This window comes from Pyrgilauda ruficollis, unplaced genomic scaffold, assembly GCF_017590135.1.
Source record: "Pyrgilauda ruficollis isolate IOZ18807 unplaced genomic scaffold, ASM1759013v1 scaffold60, whole genome shotgun sequence".
Lineage (NCBI taxonomy): Eukaryota > Metazoa > Chordata > Aves > Passeriformes > Passeridae > Pyrgilauda > Pyrgilauda ruficollis.
Genome location: NW_024527711.1, coordinates 2,849,983 through 2,866,180, shown reverse-complemented (window position 1 = coordinate 2,866,180; position 16,198 = coordinate 2,849,983). Strand labels below are relative to the sequence as shown.

Below are 16,198 nucleotides of genomic sequence, written 5' to 3'. Positions count from 1 at the left end.
GCGTAGGATGTGAAAATAACTGTATATTTGTTCCTCTCCTTTAATGAAGGGTGTTTGTGGAAATAGGATAAATAAGAACACTGTATATGCAGTGTGGGATGTAGTGCAGGAGTGTGGGATGAAGGATACCATCTTTTGCTGTCTGTACTATGCTGCTTATAGTACACTTAGCACAAAAATTGCTGTTCTAATTTGGGTGTAACTGTGCAAATATTTCTTTACCTATTTAGCATTGGTCATGAAAATACTTTCAAAAGAAATTTCAGAGAGATGTTAACTTTTCTGAGATGTGTATGATGTAGGTACTTTGAGGTATTAATACATACCAGATTGTTGTTCATCTGTTCAATCAGTATTTTGGAGAGAGAGAAATTTCATGTTTTACTAAATTCAGTTTGTAGTAACTGTAGTATTGTAGTGACTCCCTTGTTTGTGTTTGCAGATTTACTTCCACTGAAGGCTGGAGTTGCCTCTGTACTTCTCTTCTTGCCTATGTTCTCTCCCAGTTGGTCACTGGTTCCTCATAATGTGCTTGCACTCTCTCCCTCTGCCCCCCGCCCCAGGTTCATTCATATGCTTTTCACAGAAGCACTCATCAGTCCTTTGAGGGATGATTTTCTGTGGGTTACAGAGCCTGTTTTTTTTTATACACTGCAACAGATTATGATTTCAAAGTTCAGTGGCATTTCAGAAACCATTTCTCCCAGCACAAAATATCATCTACACTGGATATTTATTTGGGGTGGGGTTTTTTTTAATGTTTTTAGATAATGAATTTTCAAGTGCCACCTCTTCTTTTGTATTTTTCATTACTGTTGATCTACTAGCAAATGTTGCATTTGGGAATAGAAATTCTCACTTTCTAATATGCACTTGCACATCTTATGCCAAAACACATGACTTGACATCCAGTGATGTGTGTACCTTTGTATTTGATGTATGTTCCTGCCAGATAGCCTTGGACAAAACTGCCTGTGTTACTATTTAGGAGGGAAGACCTGAAGGTGAAGAAGCTGCAGGGCTTGGTTTTGATGATCCAGTTCAGAGCACGTCTCTTGCTGAGTAATATCCTAGCATTGTCTTAACAGCCCCAAATCATCATCCAGTAATAGATAACCGTGACTTAAAAATGAGGTCATGAATGCCTGTAGTCATCACAATTTTACTTGTAGATAAAAGAATGTTTTATCTCTCCATCTCATTACATTTATGAATGTGGAAATCATTTCCTGCTTGCTTCCTTCAATACTTAAACATGTAAATAGCAGCTTTTTCAGTTCTGACCATACTAGTTCACAGTATGTGGTAGTTGTGCTTACCTGCTGCTCTGGCTGAAGGAAGGTCCTGTCTTTCAGGAGTCCTTCAAGGTGGATGATTGTTCATAGGAAGATATAAAACTGTATACAAAAGTGAAATGTTTGCCTTCAGATTAAATGGGCGTTTCCAGTATGCTTTGGTAGACAGGAAGGCATAGGATGTTCTGAAGTCTTGATTTTTACTGATCTACAGCCCTTGGCAGGGCTGTCAGTTTGAGTGAAAATTGCTGGTTTATTTTTGGAGTGATAATATTTTGGAGTGATAATAGTCAAAAAATTTCATCACTATGATGTTGCATTAAGTTAAGCTTCATATTAAATAATAGCAAGCTGTATTATCATATAGTTGTTTCTGTTGTATTTGTCAACATAGTGTCATGATCTTAAGTCATCCCTTCCTTCATCAGCCTTTGGAAATAAGTTACTGGATGATGAGACATTGTTCTGTTGGTTGTACTGAAAGTACAGCTCCCCATGATTACACAGGTGAGACAGTAGTCCAGGCTGAACAGAGGTGGGAAAGCTTTATTTTAGTAGCCAGCCTCAGGTCTTGTGCTCCTAACCATCTTTTTGGTTAATGATCCAACTCTGAACTAAATTAATCTGTCAGCTTCTGGCCTTGTTGCTAGAGGCTCCTTTTTCCACTCAACATGTCCTCTGCCTTTTTGGAGGTGTTGATTGCATTCTATCAGGACTAAGTAGTATTTGAATCTTTTATTATTCACTTTGAACCAGTGCTAGAAAGTATTTACTGATCCATTAAGAGGCCAGAAATCTGAGATTACAGTTAATTCTAGTCATAATCTTCCAGTAAAACTTAATTAAATGGTACCATGTAATAATTATTTTGCTATTTAATGCTTTAGGAGTTTGAAAGCTAAGAGTTGTTAGTCAGAGGTAGTGCCAGTCATTATGGTGCTTCTGTTCCAGGGCCTTCTAAGGCAGCTGCAAAACTGCAAGTTTAATCTTGGCAGTCAGCAGAGTGAGCTTTGTATTATTAAGTTCTGATAGACCAGAGCCATCCTTCTTTTCAATATTTATTTTGCTGGAAAGCCCCTCAGTTTTCATTAAAAATATTACTACATAAAATGAATGTACTGATTTTTTTGGGGAGCGTTATTGATCTTCTTTAACAGAACTGATAATAACAACAGAAATTTTTCTTTTGCAGATTTAATCCAGTGCACAAATGAGATGAACGTGAACATCCCACAACTGGCAGATAGTTTATTTGAAAGAACTACCAACAGTAGCTGGGTAGTGGTCTTCAAATCTCTTATCACAACCCATCATCTAATGGTGTATGGAAATGAGGTAATACAAAAATGATGTATTATTTTGAGAACAGTTGCAGTCCCTCATTCCTGTGAATGTCACCTAAGTGCTTCCAGTAATTCTTTTGTAAGACAATTCCAGTATGCCTTTTTGGATCCTACTCTGAATGAACACAGGTCTCATCTTCCATTTGTTTCTGTTGTTTCTACTTCAAAGTGTGCAATTCTAGCATAAAAAGTAAATGTCCCAAATGCTGAGGGTACCTTTTTCCTATGTTCATATTCTAATGATGAAAGAAAAAAAAAACCAAGAAAAACTAACTTGCATGGGATTCTACAAGCTGGAAATTGAAGCATTTTTGCCTTCGTGCTGTAGCTAACCCTCTGGTCTTTTCTCCTAGATAACTTCATTCTACGTTAATTTCTACCATCACAACCTAATCTTTTACAATGAAAACAAATGTGTGCCTATGAGTTGGCTTTGAGGGTCACTCTAGGACAGGGTGAAATAACACCAAACTGTTAACAGTTAAACAGTTTAACAAATGTAACTCCAAGTTACACAAAAAGGAATAAACCTGTTTTGTCTCACAATTTTAATTCCTAAGGAGTCTTATTGTTTGGAATACCAAGCCAAGCATAGCAGCAGCTTGAATGTTTTGCCTTTAAAAAAGCAAAAAAAAATATTTCTAAGGCTTTCTTAGAAAATTTTTGTAAACATTCCTTTTTACTGCAGAATAAGGTAAGCTATATGAACTTTGGAATTGAGATGGTTTTAGCAAATTATCAAAATTTTTCATTTGAGTTTACATTCAGAGGAACTGTGTCCTCTGACTGACTTGTGTGGGTTGGATGGGGAGGTTAAGTTTTTAAACATGTACTGGTTTCCCTTGCAGGTTATTGCTGGTCTGGGTGAAAATCTATTCTGTGAAGCTAACTAAGCCACAAGAGGGCAAACTTCTGTTGTTGGCTTGAAGCTTAAACCTTTTCATTGGGATAATTGACACTTTCCAAAACACAATCTATACACCTTGCATTTTCAGTCGTATGAATTTTAAACTGATACCAAAATAGTTCATAGTAATAATTAAAAGTATTTCATGGGACCACTGTCTGAAATACTTCACATTAAGAATAGAATTCACAAACAAATTTTGCTTGCCAAATATATTACAGAAGTATTGAGGGTAAGGTTGCTGCTGAAAACGAAATTTTTCACATTTGGCAATAGTACTTGAACAATGAGAGTGCAAATTGATTATAGTATAATTTAGATTGCAAAGGACTTTTAAGATCAAGTCCAGCTGCTAACCCAGTGCTGCTAAGTCCACCACTAACCCATAACCCCAAATGCCACATCTGTGTGTCTTCTAAATACCTCCAGGCATGGTGCCTCCAACTTTGCCTTAATTCCTTTATAAGTAGGTAACTGAGTGCCTTTACTCTTCTCCAGTCTTTTTTCTTTGTAACCTATGTAGGCTAATGAAAGTAATGAACTAGTACATGTTATACTAATCAACACTGATTTTGTCTTTTGTCAGAATGTTTCTTGCAACTGGATGATTGGCTTATTTTTGTAGCAGCTCTGTACAAATTTTTTCCTTTTAAATTGTGTCAACGAGCTGAAATGTGTCTTTACAAGATGAAAATAGCGTCATTCACCTTGTGAAGCATAATTTGTAATTGAATATAATTAGAAGTATTGTGATACAGTGTTAATGCTTTATATTAATTGTTATGTTTGATATTTGATTTATAAGCAAACTAACATTTACATCACCTATTTTCATAGTTAAGCTAAGTACCATTACAATTTTATGCTGAGCAAAGGTGACTTGGCTAATTAGTAATAATAAATCAGTTGTTATAAAATTAAAGTCAGTGAAACAACTATGAGCATGTAAAATAAGAATGTATTTGAAGGGATTTTTTCAGAAGTTCAGAGTTCTATATTCTGGCTTAAAATAAACTCCAACTAAATGAGGCCTTCGTACAAAATTCCACTTGGATTTTTTCAGAGATTTATGGATAAAAAAATAACTAGCTTACTTCGATAGCTTAGCTGGTTTCGTAATGTTTTCAGATTTGAAGTCAGTGTTAAGTCTTAAAAGCTGAATTTTGTAACCTGGATGAAAAGTTTCTAGTATTGTTAACACAATTCCTTCTCCTTGGTAACACAGTAAAAGTATTCAATTTTTTTCTCTTTTGTCTAGCGTTTTATCCAGTATCTGGCGTCCAGAAACACGTTGTTTAATTTGAGCAATTTCCTAGACAAAAGTGGATTGCAAGGTAAGGTGTCTTTAATTCATTAAAAGTTAGTAACGTGCTGAGGAACAGCAAAGACAACTTGGTTACTCTTAACGAACTCTGTCATTTAGGAAGTTACTTTTCTGTCCATTTTACCCCAGACTCCATTTCTTAAATAAAATGCTCTAATGGTGTGGCAGGAACTGTCTGCTGGAGGACATGTTGCATCTTTTCTAACAGGCATTCTTAAAGGCTTCTGACTTCCTTAGACATATGGATCTCAGTATCCCTCTTATTACTCTAGAGACAGAGCTCTCCAAATGAGGCAACTTTGATGATTAATTTTTCAAAAATGCATCACATGTACATACATCATGTCAGTGAGACAAGAATCGTATCTAAAAAAAATTAAAATTACTTTTTTGGGAAATGGATCAAAGACCATTCCATTTATTTTTTAAATTAATTCGGTGGGCAAATAAGTCTTTCTCTGGTTCAGATTTTTCAACTGAAATAGTCTTCCAAACTGTTATGCTGCACTTCAGTGCAGTTCTGACCATACCTGTAGCTGGCATTGTTTTTTTCTCCTAAGGTGGTTCCTTACTTTGTCTACTGCTTCTTATGTACTTCTGATCTTTGCCACAAGTATACTAGAACAGGCAGCCAAAGTTGTTGCCTGAGGACAGAAACCTTCTCAGTTATAACCAAGACTCTATCAAGTTGTCAGTTTTTGGAGTTTTAACTTGTATGGTCTCAGCATATACTATGAACAGATCCTTCTTCTTAGTCTATACCCCTGGATTGACAGTTATCAAAATATTTGCTATCACTGCTATCTTAACAGAGAAAAATTTCTGTCATATTGTGGTGTTTTCATCAAAGCCTTTTTTTTTATATTCAGTTGCAAATGAGACAAGGTGTTGGGGAGCTAGTGTGAATGCCTTTGTGAATGCATAATTTAATTTTTTAATAGTAATTTCTATTGTAGTATAAAAGAACTTGCATAAAAATTACTTCATTTTGCTTGTGAAAGTGATTTCCTTAGGAAGTGAAGTGTAAACTTTTACATAGTTGAGGTTGTCTAAATATTTGTGGTATTTTCTGTTTGATTTACATGGTGACTACAATGACGCAGTTATTTTCAGATCATATTTTTGCACAATTTTGCGTAGTCAATGGAGCTGTCTTGTGTTAATATTTTGCACTTTCTTTTGAATAACATTCTTATTCTTTGATTAGGTAGGTAATAAACCCCTGAAACTTATTTTTTAGGTTATGACATGTCAACGTTTATCAGGCGGTATAGCAGGTATTTGAATGAAAAGGCAGTTTCCTATAGACAAGTGGCTTTTGACTTCACAAAAGTAAAAAGAGGGTAAGGACTGCATTTTGTTCTACTGATACTGAGGTTTTGTTGTATGTCCTGTAATTCTAGTGAAAAATACCAATGTTAGCTCAGGCTTAATACAGACAATAATGATTCCTTTTCTCTTTTGAATATCTCCCATGACACACAAAAGCCCAACTGCCCAATAATATATATTGCAAAACATATATTACATATATTACAAAACATATATTACATATATTACAAAAACTTCAGTTTTTGTAATTTTATCTTTAAACATTAACAGTTTAATATAAGGAATGAAAGGTGGTATGCATGGAAGTCTATATAAAAAAGTAGAAGTTTGAACAAGTCTTTCACAATAGATTACTTACTTTGCCTTTTATGTAATATAGAGAACCATGCAATTCATTTGTGCTTCTAGCTCTGGAAGGTTTAAATGACAGGTGAAACACCTTGCAGTCCTTCGTAATGTTCCTCTGTTTTTGTCACAAAATATCTGTGTGAAGTTTACTACCTTTGTGAAGGTAGTGTAAATTTGTACTTTTGATAGTACATTACAGCAGATCCTATCCTGAGTTGGTCAATAGGAATACAAATTTTCCCTGGAAAGTGTGCTCACTTAAGAGAAATGAGTTATTTTGACACCAGGTAGCTGTTTACATGTAAAATAACACAGTGCAGAGCACCAGTAGTTTGGTAAATTACATGTTATAGTGAATTAATTCATCTGGAGCTCTTCTTTGGGAAGGCTGGAGAGAAGGTACCAATCACAGTTGAGTCTTTCTGTCTTTGTCCATTATCTTTATATGGTGCTTTTTAATATTTAAAAGTATAGAGAAGGTATCAATCACAGTTGAGTCTTTCTGTCTTTGTCCATTATCTTTTTATATGGTGCATTTTAAGATTTAAAAGCATAATGCTAGTTTTACATTTGGGTGTCTTTTATCATTCATATAGCTGAATTTGTATTGGAAGTAAAAACTTAATGTTTAATCCACAGAAATCTGAATTTAATACTATTGAATGAATTAATTTTACTAATGGGCTCTCTAATGGTATTTTGCATTAATGTTGTAAAGGCATTTGGAGTGGGCCTTAGAACACTGTCTAAATCCCTTCTGCCTCCTTGCTGAGACTGTTGAGTCCATTTTGGTTTCAATTGTGACAGTAGAGTGAGATGCCTGGGCTCCTTTTTCTCATTCTGCCTTTAGAGTTGCTTGGATTGATTGCCAACAGCACAAAACAGTATTTTCCACACCTAAGGTTTGTGTGCAGTAAGGTGGCTGCAGCAGCTCTAGAGAGATACACAATTATTTTATCAGGTGTTTTAGGTCTAATGAGGTGAATTATTTAGCCTGCACCATGTGCCTGGAGGTCCTTCTGTGAGCCAATAGGAATAACTTCTGATGGCAGCAATCTGCCTTTCCTACTCCATTTTTCTCAGGGCCCTCACACCCATGCTCTGCCCCATTCAGTTTCTTGCATTTGCTGTTTGCTGTTAGGAGTAAATACGCAGCACAAGTAGAGAGCTGGAAGCAGCATGCTCCCCACTGCTTTCCAACCTGGAGAACAGCCACAAACTGTTCTGTGAAGATGCACTATGAGATTTGCACTTGCAGGAAGTATTTGGTTTGCTCTGTGCATGCTGATGAACTGCAAGGCTGTCTGATTTGTCTTACAGAAAGCAGTTGTTTCATGTCACTGAGGGGATTTAGTCCTTTCCTCAGCTGTTGCTTTTCTCAGATATTTTTGGTATTCATTTGATGTTTTTTTCAAAAGTGCAGCCAATCTTAGTCTATTCAATCTGAGCAATTAATAAACAAGCAAATATTGCTGGTCAGCTGTTAAAAGGAAATTTGATGTAGTCTCTAGAATCTTTCTGAAAAAGCTTGAAAAACATACTGCTGCATTTTTAAATTCTTTCTTCTTTAAGTTGAAAAGAATCCAAACTGATACAAAATAATAATTGGGTGATTGGAAAAAGAATACATTAAAAATTGCTTCAAAAATAATCTTTGGAATTTATTTTTTTTTGTTACCTGATGCATTATAGCTCTCCTCTATTTCTAAACACTATCAGGTTCATTTTCTTTGAATAAAAGTTTATCTTGGAGTAATATTTTGACCAAATAAGTTGTCTTTCTGCGCTGCAGTTATTACAGTTATGTTGGCTAGACACCATTCCTAAACACCACAAGGATGGCTTTGTATGGCAAAGACTTAAATGGTTTCTTTGATGACCTGATATATTTTCTATTGTTTCTTACTAACAATTACCTTCAAAATTCATGTGAAGAATTTTCTTTGGGTTTTTGTTTGTGTTTTGTTTTTTTTTCCTCACAATAGGGCTGATGGAGTGATGAGAACAATGAGCACAGAAAAACTGTTAAAAACTGTACCAATTATACAGAATCAAATGGATGCACTTCTTGACTTTAATGTAAGTTTAGCAGCATGTACATTTCTAACATTCCATCAACCTCCTGTACTAATACGTAAAATAGGTTCAAGATTAAATGTCTTGCTCTTGATTCCATGTTATCTGCACAGATCAAAGAGCGCAAATTATTTTGTTCATTGGTATATGCCCAAGAAATCAGAAAAAATAGACACAATGCTCTCTAGGGAGAATGCTTTGTGCTAAATTACTGTGTTTTTATTGTGTACCTTATGTAAGAATTGCTTGTTTCTTGAAAAGCTGATTATTTATGCCCTCTGTCTTTTAGTTAAGTTAGTTAACATTAGCATTGGTTAACAAAAATGTCTGCCAAAATGATTTGATTTAATTCTGTGATGAAACCGTTGGTTAGTTATGGTGCTACTTTCTGCTGACAGCCAGTGAGATGACTGAAAAGCCTGTCTTGAGATAGTGTGCTGAAGTTTAACTAGAAGTTGTCCAGTAAGAGATCAGTCCTGTTCAATTAACTTTTTCTCTGATCTTCCTAGGTTAATAGCAATGAACTTACAAATGGTGTAATTAATGCTGCCTTCATGCTCCTCTTCAAAGATGCCATTAGACTGTTTGCGGCATATAACGAAGGGATTATTAACCTCTTGGGTAAATACAACTGCTTTCTGCAATGCTTAGCTCTGGGGGGGAACTCAGTGAATGATTCATGAGAGCTGCTCTCTTGAGAAACTGAAACACTCTTACTGTAAAACATCAAAAGTTTTCTGTTATTTCCAGTGTTTTTCTGTGCAGTTGCATTTGACCTTGCTTTGTGCCCAGGGTTAGGTAAAATCTGAAAGCAAAGTCCATCCAAGATTTTATTCACCTATTTTGTTTTCTTGCTTTGCTTTGTTGGGGATTTTTGTGTGCATTGGTTTTGGTTTTTTTGTTTTTTTAAATTTTGTCTTATTGAACTGCATGACAAACCTGAATTAAAATATTAATGTTGGTTGGGGATTTTCTTAAGAAACAGTTTGTGTTTCCTAGTAAAGGAGTCAGTTGTGGTCAGTTGCAAATCTGCAGTCACAACATCAGTGATGGCTTGGCTGTTGAAAGTTCGTTGTTGCCTTGTTTCCATGATTGGTTGTCTTATGTTCCTAGACCGTATCTTCTATATTAATGAGAATTAAAAATTCAGGGTTAAGGCCCTTTCACTTACACATACTGGAGATGAATTTTCCTAAATTTAGGAAAGAGTTAAGTGGAAAGTAATCAGTTTACTTACTTGATTTTGTTATATGCTGTGATGAGATGAAGGTACCTGATTGCTGTCATTACCCAGTGCTTGCAAAATGAAAAGTAAAATCCAGGATAACTCAGTAAGGGACAATCTGAAGTCAGTCAGTCTTCCAGTGTGATGCCCCTGTCAGCTTCCTTTCCCCTGGTAAGAAATAATATGCACTTGCTTTCAACTTATGCTTTGAGTGAAGCTTAACAAAAAAGAAGAAACAGGCCTTGAAAGGGCTTTTTGAAAGAGGAGTGGGACCCTCTTGCTTTCAGCACTGGTGTTTTCTAATCAGTTGTACTTCACTGCCCCAGACCATAGTAAGAGGCATCAGTTTGTCAGAGAAGATCAAAATCTTGCCTGATATCTGGGCACTGGAATAGAGTAGATATTTGACTGCCAAATTGTAAAACTGCCCCTTTTTTGTTTGTTTGATCTTCTTCCCAAGAAGATGAATTTACATTTCTTTGAGTGACCTATTCTTAAACTTCATTGTCCTCTTCAAGGTGGTTATGCTTTTGTGCTATCTAGTACCTGCAAGGTAAGGTGTCATTGCATGCATGGAACCAATAGCTCACATTTGACAGAACTTTTGTCATTTGGTGCAAGTTAGGCGTAGTAATTTCTGCAGTTATCAAAAATAACAGATCTGCAGGTATTTTCTGTTTGCCTTGGTTTACATGCTTTTACTTTGCATATCCTTTGCAATTCTTGATTTCTTATTTAATGCAAATATTCTTACTGTTTATAGAAAAATACTTTGATATGAAAAAGAACCAATGCAAAGAAGGCCTTGATATATATAAGAAGTTCCTCACTAGAATGACACGGATCTCAGAGTTCCTTAAAGTTGCAGAGGTAAACTTAAGCCAGTCAACTTAGCTGTTTATTTGAAAAAGCTTGTAAAGTGCTTATTTTATCATAAAACATGTCCTTCTTCCTTCCTGCTTATTTGCTGTTCACTTAAGGGTCATCTTGTTCATTTGGTGATTAGTTCATTTGAGGACTGTATTGGAAAACCAGACTGTGGAATGCTTATTGGTTTATCTTTTACTTGAGGAGAATTTATTAATGTGCATTTTAAAATTTCCTTGGTTATGGAATACTTGTGAGCTTTCTTTGAAGAACAGACTTGCTTTAAACAAACAAAGGAACTTCATGGTGATCTGCTTTCTATGTTTCTAGCTGTGTTCTAGTTTGAAACCCACAATTCTACCAGGAGTTTTAGATGTAATAACAGCTTCAGAAATAAGCAACTGAGACAAACAGATGAACATGGGATTTCTTCAAGATTTTTTGCTGTAGGTGTGCTCATAGAGGGAAAAGCAAATGTTTACTATGTGGGTTTTTAAAGAAGAATGCTTAGTCTGTTGCCTTCTTGTTTCTAGAGCACTGCTAAATTGATGTCCTAATATTAGGGAATTCCTCAGTTGAGGTGTGCTCCTCTTCTTGTTTTTGTTTCCTTTGTATTCATACCTCTCTTAACAAAATAATAAGCCTTCAAGCTTGGCTTGCTGTCTGTCCTGACAGTGTCTCTGTCAGAGATACTGTCTTCAGGTGATAAGACCATCAATTGAAGTTGAGAGTATTGATCTTTCTGTTGTAACAGTATATGTCCTGCTGCAAACATCCTAAATTTCATCTGCATTTTAGGAAAATGTTTCTTTACAAAACTTCATTGATGCTTTGTTTCATCGAATATATCCTGTGTGTCAGTAGGTCTGAGAGTTTGCTGTGTGAATTGTGAGATAGGCAATCTTCTTCAGGTTCTAAAACACTGGGTTCTTGCTCTCTTGTTTCTAAGGTTCTATCTGTTACAATATCTGTGTAATATGCCTACTTCAATGTGTATACATTTAACAAGAATTTTTTACAACCAGCCATTATGGAGTACAGACTCTGGAGATTTAAAATTTGTATTGAACAGATTTGTGCTTTTTGCATTACTTCATGTTAATGTTGTTTACTTTCTGAGCATCTCTGCCTTAAACAAAAGCAAACGGGTTCTAAAGCTCATTTGTTTTATTACAGCAAGTTGGAATTGACAGAGGAGACATACCAGATCTCTCACAGGTAGATAAACCTATTATGTGTTTGCCAGTGCATGTATGTGTATTTTTAGGGTTGCATGATTAGAAATGCCATTATGGTACTCACTTAGGCATTATTGTATACATTGTCACCAAGTTATCTCTCAGTTTGTGATTAAATCCAAGCTCTGTCAGAGCCTGGCTTTTATATCCAGTGATCCTGTTGTAAAATATTTATAACGTTTCTGTCATTCTCTAATTGAATTTTAAGATAACCTTATTTCTGTCATGCTTGAAGACACAGTTTATATCTATGAGGTCACATAATGAAAGTCTTACATGATATTACAAAGCTGTGGCTTTTAGCAGCCTTGCTTTTGGCTATATGCCTATTGAAGTTAATGTGAAGGCTTGCAGAACATGCACAGAGAAATTACTTTAGATACAATTTCCTTCTTAGTGTCTCTTAAAACACCGAATGCTTCTGATTATCTGTGTGCTGTTTCCTAGCTGTTAATTTTAACATTTCTTGACTTATTTCAGTCCTTGCTGATAAATCATTGTGATGGAATAATGTCATGAGTAGAATACATCACCTTATACTTGAAGTCATTAAATATGTACAGAATGCCAAGAGGGGGTAAAAGTATTCAGAGCTGTTGTACCAGTTGCCCTACAATTGCATTGTCTGAAAATATTTGAACTATTGGTTTCTTCAAATGTATTCCCCAATGTCTCTCTTTGCAGGCACCGAGTAGCCTTCTTGATGCTTTGGAACAACATTTAGCTTCTCTAGAGGGGAAGAAAATCAAAGATTCCACAGCTGCAAGCAGGTGCTTATACGCTTGTCCTTTTGGACAACTATCAAATCAAGTGTTAAATCAGGTTTTTTTTTCAATTTCATTGTAAATTAAGATTTGAGGAGGCTTCCTTAAAGGCATTGTATGAGCAATGATGGATTAGCAAGCTATCATATCTTAAAACAGCTTCTTTCAGGTCAGCAGAACTAGAATCTAAGGAGCTGTAAGGGCCTCCTCTAGCATCCCTACTTACACTTTAGCATTTGATCCTGAACTTCTGAAGAGAAACTAAGTTTCTTTCATGTACTACCTGCAAACGTTCATTTTATATTAATAATTAGACTTCTGCAAGGTATGCAACATGAATAAATGCATGTCGTTAGACTTCTACATCTCAGCTTTAATCCCTGTTTTGTCAAAAGCAAGGACATGCTTCCAGGAAGTCCTTACGTTAAGAATGAATTTTGAAAGTAATTGGAAGCGAAAGCCATAATACATAGCATTAAATTATTGTGAGTGCTTTCCAAAATACAGCAGAAAATATTGACAAGTCCCCTCTACATGACAAATTTCATTGTTCAAATTTAACAAAGCATAATCTTCGGGGTAAGACTTGTAAAATTAAATAGCATTTCTTTATTGCATGTTCAAAAACTGAGGCAGTAATATTTTATGAGCTCATTATGGCAGTGACTATTAGGGCACTATTTTGTTTATTTCTAAAAATTAGAAATAATGCTAATTTTTAGAATATTTGCTTTCTTTTGTAAGATTACTCTGTTAAAAGTTAAATTTTTTTTATGTCTTTTTGCATACTGTTAAACATGATGATAAATTACAAATTTCCTTTGGGATATATTAAGAGCATTGATAGTTTGTTCACTAAACCTGTTAAATTAACAACAATTTGAAATGGAGCCTAGATGATTGGAGATTGCTTAAAATGACATTATTTGTAGGCACACAGCAAACAGGAAAAGAGAAAAGGCTTCAAATGTGAATTTTGTGATGCAGTTTGGAGGGGAAGCATTTAAGGTGGAAAATCCAAAAGCCAGCAGAGTAGACTGCAAAATTTATGGGCATTTTTAATTTTGCATTTCATATGATGTCTCTTATTTAAACTTTTCACTTGTGCAGTGTAAGATTTAGCCAATGTTACACAGAGCTCAGAAGGAGACTGGGTGGATACGAGCGAAGTGTTCTTCAGACGCTGCTATCACGTGTTGTCTGTTAACAGCCAGCTTTTCTCCTGTCCAATTACTTTAGGGCTACCACCCTTTCCAATGCAGTCTCTTCCCTTGCAAGCACTGGCCTGTCCCTCACAAAAGTGGATGAAAGGGAAAAACAAGCTGCGTTAGAGGAAGAACAGGCTCTCTTAAAAGCTTTAAAGGTAAGCATACAGAATTTTTAATTGAAAATGCTTTTCCTGTGTTCTTTTTGATAGCTTATTAGGATTCATAAAGAAGCAAAGGGGAAAACAGAGTTATTAATAATGAACATGTACTGTTGGCAAAGTGCTGGAAGTAGAATTGTGTGTACTTAGATGGTACAGCTTATGGAGGGTTTGTTAAAATAGTTTTCTGAAGCATTTGTGGCACCACTGACTCTTGTAATTACAAGTGGCAAACACTAGTGTGTGGAATAAATGATTCTTTAGTTCTGGTTTATTTACCTCCAGTGTCATATGCACAAATATTCAGATTTCTTATACTAGCTCATTTTCCCAACAGGAGCAACGTCTAAAAGAACTTGCAAAGAAGCCTCATACCTCTTTAACCACGGCAGCTTCTCCTGTGTCAACTGCAGCAGGAAGCATAATGACTACACCAGCCATTGATATTTTTTCTACCCCTAGCTCCTCTAACAGGTATGCTGAATCCTCCACTGGGATGTGCTGCCGCAAGGGTTTCCTCTGAACTTCTGCCACAGAGTGTATATTGCACAAGATTGGTTGGGTGTAGAGTACATTAGCAATGTGATCAGAAATTATAGTGAAGCTGATGGGAAAACAGCCTATAGCAATAAATAACATAAAACTGTGTTCTCATCTGTTTGCAGATGTTTCTGGTATAAACTGACTGCTGACAGCCCTTGTAGCTGTTATTAGTCCGTAAGCCAGATGATTGGAACTGTAAAACGCACATGCTTTGTCCCCAAGGAATATTACAAGTAAATTTGAGAAGTCAAATAAAAATTCTGGTTGAGAAGTCATAAATAAAATGCATTTCTAGATATTTAAAGGTAGAATGGCAAATATTCTGGCTAGTTTTTCTGAAAAAGAAAAGCCTGAAACGGGGTTTGAAATGAGAGGCAGGCCTTGTGTTGTATCTGGAACATTTCTGCCAGGACCTGCAAAGAAAGTGCAAGGGTACTCACTGCATGCTAATCTGGTCTTTGACTAACAGGAGCTGTTGGTATGAGCAAGTGTGTGATCTTATTCTGTAAAATACCTGTCAAACTAAGCAGCAGCAGAAGGTACAGTGCTTTTATCAGTATAGGAGGAATCCACGCTCTAAAGTCATATTTTTTGCTTTGAGCCTGATCCTAAACCTGAAGGGATTGCTTAGTTGTTCTGTTAGAGCTCACATAAGAATCCATTGCTCTTTTGACAGCTTTCTTTCCCATTAGAAAGCTATTGTAGGAAATTACTTGACACCAAATATGTGGTAAATAGCTGAGTCACATATAAGAAGCTAGAGAATCTGTCAGTGTTAGTAACAGACTTCCTGGTAAAAAGATTTTTTTTTAATTGCTTTTTAGAGGTCAGAAAACTTGAAATTGATGTGTGCTTTGAACTTGAGTATCTGATCTTGTTTCTTAAGAGGTCTGGAACATAGAAACATCTGATAAATCTTCTTTAAACAGATAGAAATGCTGCATAGTGAGTACAAGAGTGTTTTCTTGTAAAAAAAACCCCAAATGCTAGTTTTTCTTGTTCAAATTTCCTTGCTGGAAGAATGATTGTTATGAGCAAAGAACAGATTTTAAAGCAGGAGTTGTCATGAAGGGGATATGCTGGGTCAGAAGTTCAGTGGCTTGCTGTTAGATGCAATGTGTCTGGTTAATCCCTGTCATTATCTTGAACAAGCTTTAGTTTTAAAATTATCTTTATTCAGCTGCTCACATTACAGGGCAGTGCCAGACCATGCTGCTTTTTAATAGGAGCAGTAGTGGCAAAATGTGATTTCAATCACTGCTGAAATGAATCATGCAATACGAAAAACTGTGAATTATGCAAGTGATCGGGTGAGCAAGAAAATATACGGAGATCTAGGATGTCACTACTAGCCATTAAACTCTTGTGCTGGTTTCATTTAGAGAGATGTTTGGATGTCACAGTGATTCAGCTTCTGTGCATAGTAGAAGACATATGTGCAGATTTGGGTTCATTTCATGTCCTGAAAGTTTCTGGGAGAAGACAGTAGTCTTTTTTTTCTTTTCTTTTTCCCCAAGACCCATTTAAAGTGTAAAATGAACTCTCTTCAAGAGGATGAATTGTACTGTTC

The 16,198-nt window shown here is 35.8% G+C and overlaps 1 protein-coding gene across 4 annotated transcripts in view; it reads left to right on the top strand.

Annotated features, from left to right (window-relative positions):
• The window catches only part of PICALM (phosphatidylinositol binding clathrin assembly protein), a 66,349-nt gene that overhangs the window by 23,207 nt on the left and 26,944 nt on the right, over positions 1 to 16,198 (top strand). For all 4 annotated transcript variants that reach the window (XM_041483639.1, XM_041483638.1, XM_041483641.1 and 1 more), the window contains exons 2-11: positions 2,488 to 2,630; positions 4,804 to 4,879; positions 6,110 to 6,212; positions 8,535 to 8,628; positions 9,135 to 9,246; positions 10,614 to 10,720; positions 11,894 to 11,935; positions 12,640 to 12,725; positions 13,959 to 14,082; positions 14,423 to 14,559. In XM_041483639.1, the coding sequence (XP_041339573.1) occupies positions 2,488 to 2,630; positions 4,804 to 4,879; positions 6,110 to 6,212; positions 8,535 to 8,628; positions 9,135 to 9,246; positions 10,614 to 10,720; positions 11,894 to 11,935; positions 12,640 to 12,725; positions 13,959 to 14,082; positions 14,423 to 14,559 (1,024 nt within the window). The remainder of the gene's footprint in view (positions 1 to 2,487; positions 2,631 to 4,803; positions 4,880 to 6,109; positions 6,213 to 8,534; positions 8,629 to 9,134; positions 9,247 to 10,613; positions 10,721 to 11,893; positions 11,936 to 12,639; positions 12,726 to 13,958; positions 14,083 to 14,422; positions 14,560 to 16,198) is intronic.